At 45.3% G+C, this 18,515-nt stretch overlaps 1 protein-coding gene across 1 annotated transcript in view; it reads right to left on the bottom strand.

Annotated features, from left to right (window-relative positions):
• SVIL (supervillin) overlaps positions 1 to 18,515 on the bottom strand; it is a 192,879-nt gene that overhangs the window by 86,689 nt on the left and 87,675 nt on the right. The window contains exons 26-31 of the mRNA XM_006874040.1: positions 15,832 to 15,976; positions 15,195 to 15,468; positions 8,181 to 8,332; positions 3,371 to 3,476; positions 2,508 to 2,715; positions 1,265 to 1,398 (exon numbers count right to left, since the gene is read on the bottom strand). Coding sequence (XP_006874102.1) covers positions 1,265 to 1,398; positions 2,508 to 2,715; positions 3,371 to 3,476; positions 8,181 to 8,332; positions 15,195 to 15,468; positions 15,832 to 15,976 — 1,019 coding nt within the window. The remainder of the gene's footprint in view (positions 1 to 1,264; positions 1,399 to 2,507; positions 2,716 to 3,370; positions 3,477 to 8,180; positions 8,333 to 15,194; positions 15,469 to 15,831; positions 15,977 to 18,515) is intronic.

The following is an 18,515-nucleotide window of genomic DNA, read 5'->3' as shown; positions in this document are numbered from 1 at the left end:
GGTGAGCATGAACCACCGACCTTGCGGTTCAAACTGTCTTTGAAGTCCAGCGCATTAACGTACAGTGCCATGCCAGGACTCCAGGAGACAGTCTAGGGAAGTTCTCATCGGACCTCTGGGCTGACCAGGAGTCTGAATCAACTCGACAGCCGCCAGCTCTACCTAACAGAGGTGGTCACCTTCTCAAACCAGGCCCTGACATCCAAGGACTGACTGCTCCTTTCTCACACAGCTGCTATTTGGACAGAAATACAACTGAAGTCTCGGCCAAGCTGATCCCCGAAGGCCCTGGTGGCAGTGTTTGCCCTGAAGCTATGTGCAGGACTCCAGGTAGTACCGTGGTTAAGGGGTCAGCTGTTACCTGAAAGGTGGGCAGTTCTATCCCACAACAGGGAATTACTTTGAGTCAGAATCCATGCAGTGGTCCACAACACCAGCAATGACACTGTGTGTGATCACCAATGTGGAACCTGTTGTCCTGATACCAACGTAAAACTAGCCCCTGGGGAGAGAAAACTGTTAAGGACTATGGAATTGGTTCTTGACTCACAGAAACCTTGTTTAGGGTTTCTGAGGAGCAGCTAGTGGATTTGAACTGTCAACTACGCATTTCAGTGCTTATCCTACAGTGCCACACAAGACCCCAAACTAGTATGTAATTATCTAAGGAATGGGGAAGGCCACCAAAGCTCCTTCATTACAGGCCAGGCTTACGTACATTAAAAAGAGCTCTGGTGGCACAGTGATTACGAATTGGGCTGCTAACCTCAGGGTCAGCAGTTCGAAACTACCAGCTGTTTTCGCAGGAGAAAGACGAGACTTTCTGCTCCCATCAAGATTCTGCTCCCATCAAGATTTACAGCCTTGGAAATCGTGTACAGGGTCGCTATGAGTCGGAATCGACTCCACAGCGAGCCATCTGACTCTAGCTGAACATGGAGACTCTCACAGCATTCACTATAAATCTGGGTCCACAAAGAAGGTTCAGTCAGGAACAAAGTAATGACCCCTGCACAAGCTAACTTCCCTTGGCGCCATGGGTCCTCTAATCAGCGTATCTCCAGGGTCAAGTGGAGCCTGCAGATCCATCCCCAAGCAGTGTAAACATATGTTGCCTCAAAGTCTTCCTCCTCACTTGCCACTGTAACCTCTTCAAGTCTACCTTGACTCTCATTCATTCTATAATGTGCTCAGTAAGTATTTGTTGGACAAATTACTGAGTGGATTAAAAAACAAGATGAACACCTATGGAGTATTACATTACCTTGTAGCATGCAGTCATAGGCTTTGCGATCTCTCCTTCCCAAGGCATCCCAGAATCCCAGTGGCTCCGATCCTTCCTCACACTCGTGGATTGTCACTTTGCTGCTACTATGCAGTCCTGCTTCCAGGGGACACCTGAACAAGAGACATTCCAGCAGTTTGTCATAAACCCTGCAAGTGTCACAACACAAAATTCTTCAAGACTCAGTCTACACATCAGCTCACGATCTTCTACTTTCTAACCCAAAGCAAATCTTACTAACGGATGAAAAAAATGCTGTGTGTGTGTACAGGGAATCGCAAAACCAAACTCACTCCACAGCTGATTCTGACCCACCGTGAACCTGCTTAGGGTTTCTGAGGCTGTAAATCTTGACAGGAGCAGGAAGCCTCATCTTTCTCCCATAGAGCAGCTAGTGGATTTGAACAGCCACGTCTAATGTTTCTTGTCGTCTCCTGCTAGGATGCGACCTCCAGTAGGACAGTGACTTGGGCTTATTTACTGATAATTCCCAGTGTTTACAACTGTGCTTTGCACAAAGCAGGTGCTCAACAAGCATTTTTTAATAAGTTTCTGTGAGTTGAGTGAAAAGTTTACAGAGCACATCATCAATTTTACCTTCAACAAAATCATACTCTTCGTTTTATTGCAATGACTGCAACCCCGTCAAGTATTTACCTCTATTCACAGGAACGTGTTTGGTTACCTTCATCTTTCCTCTGCCTATCCAACTGTACTCGGCACAAAATAGATGCTCAATAAACATTTTGTTGACTCGATAAAGTGAATGATTTCTTATTTTGTTTTACCCAAATGCTGTGTGGAAAATCCCTGAAGCCTTGGAGGCTTCAATGAGCTGCATTTATCATCCCTCCCCAGTAACAAAGTGCCCTGGTGGCTCCTCCTGAGAGGACAGTCACCCACCTTCACAATAAAGATATATAACTGTTTTCTGGAGGGAAAAAAAAAGCATATGGTCTGAGCCAGCAAACATTTGTCAAGTTCACTCTCTTTAAATATTAAAGCCCCTCAAGGCTTCTAATTCAAAGGTGGCACAGTGCCTATTGTAATTAAGTGCCCTCCAGTCGGAAAATGAAAAGCACCTAGAGGAGTCCTCTCCCTGATTCATCTCTTATGATTTTCTTTGTGAACAGGTAAATCCTCAAGAAATGGGGAAACCCTGGAATTTGGAGGTGTTGGCTGATATGAGCAGGAAAGTTTGCTGGAGAGATTTTATACTCACTGTTCCTTGATTTTATTCGCGGCAGTTCTTCCAACCTCCTTGGTATGGGCTTGTGCTTTGCATCCATGCCACAGGTAAATGAGGGCTTTATTGACGTTGAGAACAACCATGGAAGTCCTGGACCTCAGGCTACTACAATGACATGCAACTTCCAGCAAATTTCCTTCTACGGGGACCTCTCCTCTCACACAGTACAGCCTCCACTCACCTGTAGAGGGCAGCAGAGGTACAGTGTCTGCTTACAGATAGGAAAGGCTGCCATTCTAGACCTTCTGACAGGAAGGGACTGGTGGAATATCAGGCAGTGCCACGCAAAAATTGCGCTGAGCAGGCACAGCGTCGGGACTAACTGCCATTCTAGAAGGAAAATCTTTTTCAGACTTAGAAGCAGGTTGCCCAAAGTTGGTGGGATAGAAAAACTATTTTTACAAAAGGGATAAAATAACGTGTTAAGTGATATAACAGGCAGGATTGTTTTTTGTTTTTTTGTTTTTAAGGATCTAAAGCTAAGGTATTTTTTAGTTGGATGTTGGCCTACAAAATTCTTAAGATTTTTTAATACAACATCCACTGATTTCTTTTTTCTCTAAAAAGAACAGACAAAGAGAACCACTGTTAGGAGTCAGTTAAACATGAAATCACTGTGCAGCCTCATTCCTACAAAATGAGGTCCTGAAGTAAACTCCATGGGGGCTGTGCGCTCCTCATAAAGCAGACTTACAAGGGAAATATCACATGGCTTTTAGTGGCAAAGCCACAGATATATGATGAGAGACTTATTTTTAAGCGTCTTGTCTATAAAAATACCTTCCAGAATCGAGGGGGAAACAATCTAATTCCAACAATAAAAGTGAATGATTTACTTTGCACATTTTCTTCTTCTTCTTCCCGTCTCCCTGAGTGTACCACCATTCCTCCCTGGAAACACTGCAGAAAACAGGGGGGCTCCTTCCCCTGAAGAACCTGGACCTGTAACGTCAACACGTTTGACAATAAGTAACTTGCTGGTTTTCACAATCGTACCAATAATTTATGTCCAATATAGGAAATTGGAAAAGTACCAAGAAGCACAAACAAATGCCACATCGTCCTTGTTGTTAAGTACCAGATCATCCGACTGTGTATAAATAACCACTGATACACTCTAGGGGTTTTCAGGTATACAACGGAACTCAAAAATATAAGTGGAAAAATTCCATTAGCTTTTAATTCCATTTTTCCAGGAATTTGTTTAAGCTCCTTTGTATTTTTCTTGTGTGTGTGTGTGTGAGAGAGAGATGCTGTAGGATAAGCAGTGGGCTGCTAACCACAAGGCTTGTGGTTTAAACCCCATACAGGTTCACTATGAGTGGGAACCAACTCTGTGGCACTTTAACAACAACAAATAAAAATAAGATTGTTGTTTTATGTTGCTTTCCACCCTGGTTTCCCCTTCACTTATGTTTTCCTGTATCAATCAATGAATACTCTTTTTAAAATACCAATTTTGTTAATGGTATTCCAAGCAGTAACCACTTTGGTCAGGTGAATTCTGACTCACGGTGACTTTATTTATAGGTCAGAGTAGAGCTGAGCTGTTCCACAGTCTCTGACCTGCAAAGTTTTATGGAAACCTACTGCCTCATCTTTCTCCTGACAAATGATTGCTGAGTTCAAACTACCAACCTCTTTTGTTTTCTTGTTACCTGCCCTCAAGTTGATTCCAACTCATAGCAACCCTGTACAGGATTTCCAAGGAGCAGCTGGTGAGCTTGAACCTCCGACCCTTGCAGCTCAAACTGACCTTGCAAGTTGAGTGCATTAACCCCCAAGTGCCACACCATGTACCATAACTGGTTTAAACACGTTTCCAATACAGTAGCTCTCCCACAATGAGAATGACTACTCGCTGTCTTGGCAGTCAATCCCATAGTGTACTTACAGTTCTGTGTGCCGTTTAAACACAGCCTCTCCCTTACGTGTCAAAGTGCTCTCTTCAGTGGGGTGCTGTGAGCTGAACCAAAAGTAATGCTGGGGGTGACTCAACTCACTCTCACTTTGGCAAGACATTTTTCCTCACAGAGGAAACTGTTCACTGAGTCTGGTGATTTGGGAACACTTAAAGGTAGTAGTGTCCAGTGCCACTCTAACTGCATCACCACACATAGGTGTTAACGGACAGAAATCTATTTCCTCAGAGTTTAAAAAGCTAGAAGTCGGAGTTGGAGACATCAGCTCCAGGTGGGGAAGCCCTTTTTTTTTTCCCTCTCTCTCTGTTGGCTCTGGAGGAAGGGCCTGGTCTCTTCACCTTCTGTTTCCTGTGTCACATGGACATCTCCATGTGTCTTGGTTATCTATCTTATCCCATATTTCTGCTTCTCTGCCATTCTTAATCTCTTTTGATATTTCAAGAGATTGACTTAAATATACACTAATCCTGTTTTATTAACCTAACAAAAGGTTAATAGACATCCTAGACATCCCATCCCTAAATAGGATTATAATCACAGACATGTTGTTGATAGGTGTCATTGAGTCAGTTCCAACTCACACTGGATCTTATATAGGGTTTATGAGGTGCTTAATCCTTACAGGAGCAGAAAGCCTCGTCTATTTCTTGTAGAGTGGCTGGTAGGTTTGAACTGCCAACCTTTGGTTAATATTCTAGTGTTTATCCTATAGACCTACCTGTGCTCCAACCATAGCGGGAGAGGTTGATTCTGACTCAGTGACTCTGTACAGGGTTTCCAAGGAACCATTGATGAGTTTGACCCATTGACTTTGTGGCTGGCTTACAGTCCAGTGCTTACCCCACAGCACCACACCATAGAAGTTAGGTTTTACTTATTTTGTTGTTAAAAGCTACCAAGTCGGTTCTGCCCAATAGCAACCCTGTATAGGGTTTCTGAAGAGTGGTTTATGAGTTTGAACCACTGACCCTGTGGTTCAAACCAGCCTTGCTGTGAGAATGGTGGGCAAAGTCTCACACACTTTGGCCATGTTATTAGGAGAGGCCAGTCCTGGGAGAGGAATGTCATGCTTAAGTAAAGCGGGGAGGGTCAGTGGAAAAGAGGACAACCCAGTGAGGCCGACTGACTCAGTGTCTAAGACAATGAGCTCAGACCTAGCACTGACTGTTGAGTACAGCACAGGGCTGGGTATTGTTTTGTTCTGTTGTACATACGGTCAGTATCAGTCGGAACCAGTAGGAAGGCAGCTAACCAACAACTCTCAGGTCAAGTGTCATTTTGTGTCAATGTCTAAAGGTCCAAATTTATCTGTCTAAAATGATTTTCCATTCCAGCTGTTAGATTAAAAAGAAAAAACTTTTCGACCTAGAGCGGTTATGGCTCAGAACGTGAACGATGACCTGGTAGGCGTGATTAAATCACACTCATACCTGCTCCTCCAGAGAGAGAACACAGTCTTTCCCAGCAGAAAATAAAAGGGCAGCTGAGGTCATTCACAATCGGAAATAACTAAAATACAACTGTAGGTAACAACTCTTTGAAAATTCAGTCAGTGGGAGATAACATGTGTTTAAACATAGGTAGTCCCTGACTTACAACGACAGTAACCTCACTTTTGATGGAAGTCAAATACTGTTGTGTATGTGTGTGTTTAGTTTCCATAACCTGTTGTAAGGCAGTGTTCAGAACAGTAAATCATAATATTGAACATCAGTAAGTGAACATCTGGGAATAATAACAACCAGTTACATGCTGTAACATATTAGTAACCACAAGATGTACACACATGCAGATGGTTGTACGTGCCGTTCATTAAAACTGGAGTACGTCATAAGGCAGAGACTACCGGTATATTTTAGGGAAAGATGATTGGTTCTTGGCACTCTGGAGGCCTTCATATTCTGGAGAAAATTCCTCTGCCCTCTCTTCCCTCAGTGCTATTATTAACCATTCATCCAAGATAGTAAAAATATTTGCATTATGTGGTATCATATTTTCCAAAAACTCCAGAGTTAATTGTCAGTTATTGGTATTAAATAATAACACCAGAGGCATAAGTAATCTGTTAAACATTGCAGAGAATTGTTTACAAAACATTTGATTTAGGTAGTAGTGCCTGTCCGACCCTATGCAGGTGAAAACAAGACCTCAAACTCACTGCCGTCTCGGGGGTTCTGACTCCTAGCAGCCCTTCCTACAGGGGAGCATACAGCGGCTCCTCCCGGCACGGTGCCTGTCATGGTAGATAAGACCAGGCGGAACACAGTCCCTTTCATACTTTTGGGGGAAGAGAGATAATAAAGGAGCAAATGAAATAATTATACAGCTTCATATACTGGAAAGTTCTATCTATAGGAGTTCTGGTATGGCGCTGTGGGTTAACATGCTGGATTGCAAAGTCGTTTACACCAGAAGAGGGCAGTTCAAGCTCACCAGTCACTCTTTGGAAAGCTTATACAGGGTCGCTATGGGTCAGAACTGCCTTGATGGCACTCAACAAGAACTTATGTATGTGTGTATGTGTATACATATAGGTTAAAACAAAACAAAAAGTAACAGAATGAGGGGAATGTGATTTGGATAAAATAGGCAGGTGTCCTTTGAACAGAAACCGCCATTCTTTGAAGTTGAAAGTCCCTTTTAGATCCAGACTGGGGAAATAGGAGGTGCAAAGGCCCTGTGTTAAGAAGAAAGAAATGTGTTTGAGGAACAGCTCCAGGCTGGCATGTCGAGGGTGGTGTGGGAGGGGGCTGGAGAGGTGTGCAGGACCAGCCACAAGGGTCTTGGCAGAACACCGGGAGACTCTTTAGGCTGTGTCCCCCTCCTGTGATAAAAAGGAAAGGAGTGGTCTAGTCTATGATGTTCTATGGGCCGATGGAAGGATTACTGATGATAAAAACGCTCAATTTTTACATGACTCTCTGATATCTCGTTAGAAGTGACTTGTGTGAGTAGAATAGCCCATCGAAGTTCACCAGCACTTGAAGGTCCTTGAGCCAACATTGTTTTTCAGAATGACTATACTGTGGATTAATGTGCCAGACTGCAAAGTCATTTGAAATGCAAGGTCGGTGGTTCAAGCTCACTAGCTGCTCCTTGGAAACCCTATACAGGGTCGCTATGGGTCGGAACTGGCTCAACGGCACTTAACAACAACAACAACACAAGTTATTCAAGCCTACAAGGGCTCCCATGCTGCTATATGCTTGCTAGCACCAGCTCTATTGTTTTTAATGTGGCACTGTAGGATAAGCACTGGCCTGCTCGCCTCAAAGTCAGCTGTTCAAACCCACCAAACACTCTTCATAAACCCTTAGACAGGGCCGCTATGTGTTGGAACTGACTACACTTGACTGCACTTAACAACCACCCATTTTAGAAGTGGAAAATTAACTCTCTTTCAGTGAAAAATTGTCATCGAGTACTTACGTGGGAACTTTTAAAAAACATCCACAGTCACACCTTTTTGTTTTGTGCAGTTACAATGTACAACTGTAACATTTTGCTTAAAATCATAAGCGGTGTGCATTCCTGGTTGAGTCATGGGAAGAGGAAGATGCAGAGAAGCCCAGAGCAGGATAAATGGGCCTTGGATGGTGTTGTCTTTGATTATTCAGATCAGGTTGTCAGGGATGAAGTCATGCACTCCAGCTCCCTGGCCAGGACAAGGAGAAAGCCCCTACTTCTCTTATGTCCCAATGAGGCTGCTCCCTTTGGGACTCACCTGGGCACCCCTTTCTTCATCCAGTTCCACAGTCATCAGCGCTGACGTCCCCTTCTCACTCACGGTTGACTGTCGGCCTTGCCAGAAGAAGTAGACACACTTCTCCTTGCCAGCCACTCTCACCGGATGATCCCCCTTATGCCGACTTCCCACTGCAAACAGAGAGCAGAGCATGAGGCAAGCAACTAGCAAACCAGTACAAGAGCACACACACCAACAGCTTCAATCGCCAGGGGCTGGAAGGAGGAGAGTCCAGAGCGTTTTGGGATGTGGGTCAGAGGAGAAATCACTCTCACCCAGAGGGAAAGTGCACATCATCCCAGAGGAGGAGAAAGGTCACCTTTGTCCAGCTGTCTGACCTGGAGCCTCCCAAGTGGTGAGAAATGATCTGAAGGGCCCTTTTCATTCCTTAAGGAAGCCACCTGTCAGTCAGTGTAGGAGGAAGGCTGCAGACTACTGCAAAGGTGTAACAGAGCAAGACCAGGGCCTCCGAAAGACACACTCATGGTCCACATCACACCCCTCCTCTTTGGCAGAAGATCAGTGGGTAGAGAAGACACATTAACAACAATAGATGGACCGGCATCATATACAAAAGAAAAAACGAGAAGCGATTTGAGTGAACAAAGAAATCTGAGACGTTTCCAAATTCTGTCAGAAATGGAGCCGATGAATTGCTGATATACTACTTGCATACAATAATCTGATATTTAAATATCTATCACCAGAGCTGCAGGCAGGACTCAGTGCTTATTATCCTGACTGACTGGCCCCTCGTAGGCACTCAGTAAACGTTAGCTACGTAAAGCAGGTTCAACAGCTGGCTCTGAAGTAGTTAAGGAAATTTAATTGGTCAAATGGTCACTTCAGGTAACACTTCAGTCCTTAACATCTCTAACTTTAGGAAAATATTTAACTCCAGATTGTCCTCATTTTGTTTATTCAACAAATATTTACTGAACACTTACTATATACTGGAGACTCTAGTACTTGGGGTACAAGTGATGAGGCTTTCTACTCCCGTAAAGATTTACACCCTCGGAAACCCAGTACAGGGTCACTATGGGTCGGAACCAACTCGATGGCACTTAACAACAACAGGTTGTAACACAGGATGGGGTGGGTGGCTTTGAGGCTGAGTCCTGAATGACAGTAATCTAGAGACAGAACCTTCTAGGCAGAGTCAGGAGACCAGATTCTTGATACACATGCCAGAGGGGTCCCCGTGAATCAGGGGTCAAGAGAGGGAAATGCAAGTACATGTGATACTCACGCACATTCAAAATTCACTTGACTAACTTTGGATTCTCTGGCTCCATATCAACTCATTTTTCAATGCCCCAATCCACTTTATAAAAGAACAGCTAAATTGAGGTGAAGGTAAGAAGAGGAAAAGACTATTTTAAGTTCCTAAAGATATGTATTTATTGGTCCTCTGTTAAGTACTATATAAAACAATTGTAACCATTCCTTACAGTTCTTGGTTCCAAAGCCCAAGTCTTCATGTGAAAAGGGGTGTGTATAAAAATGGAGGCTGACTAGCTCATTACATAACTGCCAAATTCCATCACCACTTAACTACCAAACACTGAGATGTTGGCCCAGCCAATGGGATTAGTAACTGTAACTGTCACAACCACTGTCACTCTTACACATGGGCACTTATTACTGCCAGGTATCTGCCATCAAGGCACAAGCTAGTCGGACAGGAGATATGTTTATGCTCTGTTTGTAAATGCATAATGTCAGATCACAAGATTGTCGCTGAGGAGTAGGATGTTTGAACTGTCATCTTTATAACCTTGATTAGTTACCTAATTAACTGTGTAGATGTGTCATGCCACCAAAATATTTTCAAGAGTAAGTTTGCTACCAATAGTTCTTAGTTTAGGAATAACAGAGAGCCGAGGCATAAAGAGTTGTTCATGGTCAAGCAATCTGGCACAAAGACTTCATGTACTCGTGACCCACCTATATAAGGATCACCCTCTCACAAGGCCTGACTCAGCATCACGTTGTAACATGATCAGCTTTCTCCCAACTGCTCCGGAACATGATCACTGGGCTAGAACACCAACCCACTGGGCCTCACTCCTCTATCCCACCCTTCTTTAACACTCATGGTTCTCTTCCCATACCACTTCTGTGTGTGTCTGAGCGTTGGCTGGTGTCCACCGTGGTAAGTTTTACTGCCTTTATAGCTGCTGTTTGAAAGCCCTGGTAGTGTAGTGGATTATGAGTTGGGCTACTAACCGCACAGTCAGCAGTTCGAATCCACCACCTGCTCCACAGGAGAAAGATGAGGCTTTCTGCTTCTGTAAAGATTTAGTCTCAGAAGCCCTATACAGGGCTGCTGTGAGTTGGAACTGACTTGATGGCACACCACCAGCACCCCGTGACCCCAGTGCTATTTCCTGCTGGCCCTGTTCAGCCCTCTTGTGGGGATGAGCGATGGAGGGGCCTGGATGTTGTTACGTTGGCTCCAGCACACAGCAATCCTATGTGACTGAGTACCGCCCCAGAGGATTTAGGTGATCATGTTTATAGGACCAGATTGTCAGGTCTTATGCCTGAGGAGTGCTGGCTAGGTTTGAACCACCGACTCTCTAGTTAGGAGTCAGATGCTTAACTGTTGCTTCAGCTTAGGGCTGTGAGAGCAGTCACCAAGGGGGCCAGTGTTTGCACAAGAGCTAGGTAGTGACTGCAAATGCCACAGGCCCAGTGCTTTACGGTCCCCAAGGGGCTGCTCTGCCCAAACGGGGCTCTGTGCAGCTGGTCTTTTTCACAGTTGTAACTTTGCTCGTAAAGATAACGCCAGATTTGGCCGTGAGATGCTTTGTTTGGGAAGAAATATGAGCGGCCTTCACCAAGTTCATGGAAAAAATTCCATTATCTTTTAATACCATTTTTCCACACACTTTATAAAACATCCCATCATACAGAAAGCATTTGCCTGGGTCAAGTTATTTCTTAGGGACCTTCAAGTCTATGAAAATCTTGGAAACACTTCTTTGGGGAATTTGGTTTAGTAGAGTGGTGCTGTGGGTTAATGCACAGGACTGCAAAGTCGGTCTGAACTGCAACGTTGGTAGTTCAAATCCACCAGCCACTACTTGCAAACCCTATACAGGGTTGTTATGAGTCAGCACCCCCTCGACAGCACTTAATAACAACATTCACTCATTCACATTTCCTATGATTTCTTTCCCTCAGTTAACAGAGAAGGTAAGAAAATCACTGAACTTCAAACTGCAATAGCCCGTGTATAAAAAAACATGAAGTTCCTTTCTGTAACTAAAGGCGGGAAGCTGTGTCTAGAGACTGTGCCTTAAAGTTTCCACTTTCTCAACACCAACAGTTAGACTTCCTCCTCCCCGCCCTCACACACACTAAGTCTCCTGTTAACTGTCTTCATTCACAATCGGTGGCAGAGATTGTAATTTTGGCTCGCCACCTCTGTATCAGGAACATGGGTCTTAAATCCATTCTAGTCCATTCTACTGACTGGGACTTGCAATTAGTTCGTGACAGATTTTTATTTTATCTCCAAGTTAAGCACACTATGCAGGCGCAGCTCCCGAGAATGCTGTGGGCGATTATGTCCTGCAGATACTGTGACGTGTGAGGGATTCCTGGAGTTTTACACACACGATTCTAACATTCTGTCACATGACTGTCATCATCTTGATTTTCCAGGTGAGAAAACTGAGCCTCAGACAGGTTCAGTCACTTTACCCACCCACCCTGCAGAGCTGGGGAGTGGAAGCCGGGACCTATGGCTGCAGGGCCTGTGACCTCCCTGATGAGACAGAAAGGGCGTGTTCTCATGGCTCCTGGACAGTCAGGTAGGCGAGAAATACCCTGTACCTGGACAAACACAAGTTACCTACCAGGTACTCCTCACACTCCACCGCTCTCTAGAGGAGAGGGCCCAGCTCTGCCCCAGCCCCTGGCAGATCCTGTTACTGCTCAGTGGCCGATTAAGAAGCCCCAGAGATTACTAGTCTGGTGGTATGACCTCCAGCTAGCCCTGGTTGGTGAGTGGGCTTGACTTTTCTTCCATGTAACCACACCCTCCCCATGTTCAGTTTCTGGACCCACATGGACTGCCTGTCTGCAAGCAGAACTGACAGTGAGTTAGTAACAAACTGGAGTTTGGAGAAGAGGCTTTAGGATTTTCCAGCTCTTGACCAGCTGTGTGAGTTCAGGCAGGCTACCTCATCTTGCTCTCCATCTCCTGACCTGAAAAACTGGCCCAATGCTGGCATATTTCCCACAGAGCTGGCCTAAGACCCTCCGTCAGAGCTGTCGGCAGCGTTCTGAGCGCTGTGCCTGCTGGGACAGCAGACTTGCAGACCATGCAGCTCGCCTGGCTGCCACAGGACCACCTCACTGCCTCACCCAGGACACTCCCTCCACTTGCTGCCCACCCTGGGATTGCTGGGCTTCTTCCATTGGTACCAGACCCAAGCGGAAGGGAATCTAGCTCCATTCACAGAGCATGAAACACTGCTTTATAGTGATTCGTACTTCTGGAAGGCAGGGTCTGTAGTATTTATGTAGCCCCTACAAAGTTCCTACACAGCGTGAGTATTCAGTAAACATATGCTGATGAGCTAACTGACAATTTTCAATAAAGCAGGTGAAACATCACATGCCTATAAATCTGCAGGTATTTGTTAGTAAGCCACTGCATATGTTTCTAGAAGCTCATGGGGACAGTCACACCTAGATGGCAAAAAAACAAAACCAAACACTCGTACTGGTGGCGACCCAATGTGTGTCAGAGTAGAAGTGCTCCATGGGCTTCCTTGACCACAATCCTTACAGTAGCAGACGGCCAGCCCTCCTGGGTTGTCAGAGCCCTTCCTTGCACAGGTGAATGAACTCTCGGAAGTGGGGTGTGAAACTCACAGAACTGTGACACAAACACTGCCCTAGATGGGTAGGGAAGGAGCTCTGGTAGTGTAGTGGCTACGAATCAGGCTGCAAACCTTAAGGTCAGCAGTTCGAAACTTCCAGCTGTTCCGTGGGAGAAAGATGAGGCTTTCTGTTCCCGTAAAGATTTACAGCCTCAGAAACCCTGTACAGGGTTACTATGAGTCGGAACCTGCTCCATGGCACATAACAACACAACAGATGGGTAGGGATGAGGGAAGTTGTGGTTGACTGCTACTTCTGGCCAAGAGAAAAGGACGGTGTGTCCAGAGTTCATCACTCCTTACACTTTTCATCGCTTCTAACACAGAAAGCAGATGCTTGAGTGTTGTTACAAAGAGAGCACATCTGCCGAGAACTACGGAGGCTGTGCATGGATTACACCAGAGCCACAAGGCACAGTTAGTGCTCCCTGACCCAGAAAAAAGAACTGCTTTTATTTCTAATCTGTTATTTGGGGTATTCGCCATAAAGCGTTTCTTACATGGAGCTCTGTTATCTGGTTTTAGCTTTATGTATAACTCCAAGTTAAGCAGCATATGGCTGCATGGGAACACCACAGCAGGCAGACCATGCCTTCCACTGACAACTTCCAGGGACAGCAGAGGGGGAATGAGGGCGTCTATGAGAAGACATCACAGGTGTTAAGAATTCATCCTTGTTTCTTTCAGTCCCTAAGGGTCGGTAAGTGGTTTTCAAAAAATAAATTATTATGAGGGAGAGGCTTGGGGACTCCTGAGCTCATGGACACTGACCTAGTCATGGAGGGCTAAAGCTGAGAGTGAGGTACCCAGCTGATGTGAAGTTGAGGGGAGACGCACAAGAATGCCCAACTTGCAGATAGTACCCATTTGACCTAGCTTTGATGGCTTGATGATCAGAACTCGACTAAGAGGAAGATGAAGAAATTTGATCAAGAAAACAAATGTAGTGAACTTGATCTATACAGCTCAAAATACCAACTGAGAGGGAAGGAGTCTTCACATCAAGGATCAAACCTATCCCCCCTCGTGTACAGGGTTGATAGGGGTGGGCAACTTAAGACACTGGCTAGCTAAAATGGACTGGGGGGCTATAAAGGCGTGAAGAGGCTGGCTTACAAGTTTTCAGGAGTGAGCTTAGCTCCAGAGTGTGTCGGGGAAGACAGAGTCCCCACTAAATAGTTTTCTTCTTGTCTAGAGGGGTCTAGTGAAAGCAGATGAGGATAGGATTCTTTTGATTCAACAGTGACTATTATCATGACTAACTGCAATGGTCACAACTGTAAGTAAAGGTAGAAGTTGTGTAACAAAAAGGGGGGAGTAATTAATCTTACAGTCCAGGACCAGAGGACCCTAGGACCATCAAGAAAGAAGAGCATAGCAGAACATGGGACCCTAACCAGAGAAGCAGCAACACTAGAGATAAAGGCAGAGATGAGGACATGAGAGAGAGCAGTTTAGGACTCTAGACTCATGGAAAGAGAAAGTTTATGTGCTGGTATCCAGAGATTGGCTTTCAGAATGAGCCCTTTGGTTGTTTAAATTATTATACATTCCTGAGTGTTTTGGTGTACATCAAGGGGGGGAAAAAAAAGAGGAAATAGATGCAAATACCGTTGAATGATGATGCATGAAGGGGATTGTAATCATTGCAATGAAACAAAATATGACAGGATGAGTGCAAAACTGATGATCTCCCACGTAAGCTTTGAAAGCAATAGCTGAGATTGCTGCATTGTCCCCATCCAGATGTGGGCAAAACACAGCAATGAAAACTAAAACTAAAACAAAAATCCCCAGTTGCCTGGAGTCCACTCTAACTCACAATGACCCCATATGTGTCAGTGTAGAACTGTGTCCCATGCGATTTTCAATCGCTGAAATTTAGAAACAGAATACCTTTCTTCTGAAGCACCTCTGGGTGGGCTTGAACCTCCAGCCTTTGGTTAACAGCAAGTGTGTTGCTGTTTGTGCCATGCCAGCGTGCCAGAACACAGCCAACACAGACCCCCCTGGTCTGACAGCACCTCAAGTCCCCTGTGAGGAGCTGGGTGGGGCCTTGGCCAGCGTGAAGAGAACAGAAGAGGTCACTAACCTGCCGTGCTCACCATGAACTTCCACTTGACCACATAGGCGTCCCCCTCGTGGAACTGCCCGATGCTCTGCTTAGGAAGCCTGCTGTAGTCAAACTCCAGAATGTGCCAGACATCCACGGAGACAATGGTGATCTCAAACTGCCGCCGGTCATCCCCTTCCACCAGGCCGTGGCCACGGCCCACGTTCACCCCATCCAGGACACAGCCCGCAGTCTGCGGCAGCGGCACCATCCGGGTCACGTCGTACGGCTTGATTTCAGCCCTTGGGTCTTCCTACCAGGGAACGTGGAAATGTTAGTTCTATTGCATCTCCTTCTAGAGAGGTGTCCTGCCATACACAACATGGCCTCAGTGGTCAGTGGGCCAGCGTTAACAGTCTATTTAGACTCCACTCGGGGTCCACTTGCATTTAGGGGAAAGTCTTGTTGGGAGGAGAATGGGGCACCGACAGACTTGGTCCATACCCGGCAGGGGGGAGCCAACACGGAGATCTTCCCCTTTTGAAGTTAGGATATTTTGGGGAACCCAGATTGCAGGTCCACTAGCATGTCCTGGGAAGGCATTCAGCTTCCAGTCCCCTGTTGCTAGGACCCCCAAGAACACTCTGACTACAAAGAACAGTCAGGAGAAACATACCTTCTGCTGGCCAAGTTCTCCAGTGTTCTTCTCATTCGGTCTCTTCAGTTCCGTCCAATCAAGAAACTTTTCTTTGAACAAAATCGTTTCATTATGTTCAGTAAGTCTCCCAAAGATTGCCCAATCAGGCCGTCCTTGTCCTTTTCTGCAAGGGATGAGAGAGCAGACAGAAAAACAAAACAAGATGAAGCCATGCAAAAACAAAGCCCAGGAACCGAAAACAAACACGTGACTGTTGGAGAAAAAAAACTTAACTATGTAAAGTGGTGTACAGGACACATTCCAGGTCAGCAGCTGGAAACTACCAGCTGTTCCGCGGGAGAAACATGACGCTTTCTGCTCCTGTAAAGATGGACCGCCTCGGAAACCCTGTGCAGGAACCGACTCTACAGCACACCATCCCTACCACCACCACAGGACACAGAGGTTTTTTCCCTTGTTTTACCTTATAAGTGATATTTTAGTGTTTTTAACCTGAAACCTTCTGAGACTTTATGCCTATGGAGTATGCGTGCTTGAATTCAACGTGTACCATGTGACGCCTGAACTTTTCTTGCAATTTAGCAAATTCTTCTATTTGGAATACCCTGGGCCTGGCACACTAGATTGGGACTGTGGTAAAGGCAGAGCCTGCCTTCACTGCCCATGGCTGCCACTGGTCGATGCTACTGTAAGGAAGCCAGTCCACCCCACCAACCGTACAGAACAGAGAACACACAGCCTCATCTTTCTCCCACAGAGCGGTCGGTGAGTTTGAACCCCCAACCTTGTGGTTGGCAGCCCACGGCTCAACCCACTGTGCCACAAGGCCTCCTTCAAAGATGGAGCTCTCCCAGAATTTTCCTTTATTTTTAAGTCATGTTACACTGAAGTTCTCCTGTCTAACTGAGCTTCTCATGCACTACAAAAAATGAATTTTATTTTCATCTATCACACAGTGAATTTTAAAAAAATATTTACTTCTGGGACACTGAGCACAACAGCAAATAAGCACAGCCCAACTGAGGCCTACACTGTCTCAGTATTTTACAATCTGAAACCATGCTTGGAACACAGATAACTTACCAAAAAACCAGTAGTGCTGAGAAAAATCCATGTTACAGAGACTACAGCTCTGAGAGTCACGTGCAGATTTCTGTCATTTTTCACAATCAGCCCGTTGGTTGGAGACTGAGGCGGGGACAACCTACGCCCATCAGAGTAGCTAGCTGTACCTCCTGTGTGTGCCTATTGTGATCTCTGCTTTCTGCTTCCTACTGGTTGTAGACCTGTAGTTCCCTACCACTCATTTCCGTGGAAACCAAGAAGACTAACAACAGCACTCTAGTAGGACTCAGAAAATTCTGGATTCCTTTGAAAAGCTGTGGTCTTTATCGGAAAATATCAAAATAGCTGTCTTTTACATAAATCCTACTATGCAGACCTGCTAGGTGACTGTCAAGAGAGTACGTGCCTTCAGCTTTCGAAATTTATCTTCTACATTTTGAAGCTGAGCTAGCAAGAAAGGCAGCAAGTTGTAGTGTGAAAGGCCCGAGGCCGATCTTCTCCACCCTCATCATGAACTTCCACATTGAATTGGGCTACATCACTGCACCTCAGCGGTTTCACCTCCTCATTTGTTAAGAAGGGTGCCAAATGCTCAATCTTGGCTGCATCTTAGAATCACTGGCGCTTTTAGTGTACTGATAATCCAAGATACAACAATTGGTCTCTTGTCTCCTGGAGCAGCAGAGGAAGTAAGAGACGCAGGAAATGGACTGCACATTTAATTACCTCCATAAAGGAGCTCTGGTATCGTAGTGGTTATGAATTGGGCTGTTAGCCTCAGGAGTCAGAAGTTCAAAACTACCAGCTGTCTCACGGAAGAAAGATGAGGCTTTCTGCTCCTGTAAAGATTTATAGCCTTGGAAACTCCGTACAGGGTCGCTATGAGTCGGAACCGACTTCATGGCACATAACCAACAACAACATGAATTGCTGCTTCCCCTTGCCATGAGATCAGAAGAACTGGATGGTGCCCCGCTACCATTTCTAAACATTTTGAACCAGGACTCAACAGATGTATCCTGATCAAAAGGGGGAAATATGTGGAACAGAATTTCAAATGCCTTACACAATCCAGACTTACTGGACCCACTAAGATTGGATGAACCTCCAAATCTCTTGCTGTTACAACATTTTGAACCATGAACTGAAAAGTATCTCCTGAAGTCATCTTAAAACCAAACAACAGTTTAGCTGAATCAGTCAAGAATGTTCACCTTCAACACTGGGCTCTTTGAATGATTTGTCAATATCAGGTCGAAGTGACAATAGCAACTATCAAGCACAGATGAGGAGTTTATGGAGCAGAGAGTGTAAGTCAACGGGGGTGAGACAGAGAGAATGGTAACAAAACATCAACCATGAAGCCAGTGTCCGTGAACAGGACAAGCAGGAATAAGTGAATGGGTGTGTCATCTGCTGTGCATGTCTTCACCAATACAGCACAAAATAAAACAACCACAACAAACTACATGCTGGCACACGAGCCCTACCCCACAGAACAAATCTCTGCATATGCAGTTTTGTAAAAGGCTCCTCAGGTGATTCTGATCTCAGATGTGTTAAGAACCAGCGGGTTATAAGTTTATTCATCTGGTTTCAGGTCTCTGCTTGCTTCTCAGTTATCAAGTGTCCACCTC

This window comes from Chrysochloris asiatica, unplaced genomic scaffold, assembly GCF_000296735.1.
Source record: "Chrysochloris asiatica unplaced genomic scaffold, ChrAsi1.0 scaffold00258, whole genome shotgun sequence".
Classification (NCBI taxonomy): Eukaryota; Metazoa; Chordata; class Mammalia; order Afrosoricida; family Chrysochloridae; genus Chrysochloris; species Chrysochloris asiatica.
Note: the sequence above shows the minus strand (reverse complement) of the source record. Positions and strands in the feature narration are given on the sequence as shown.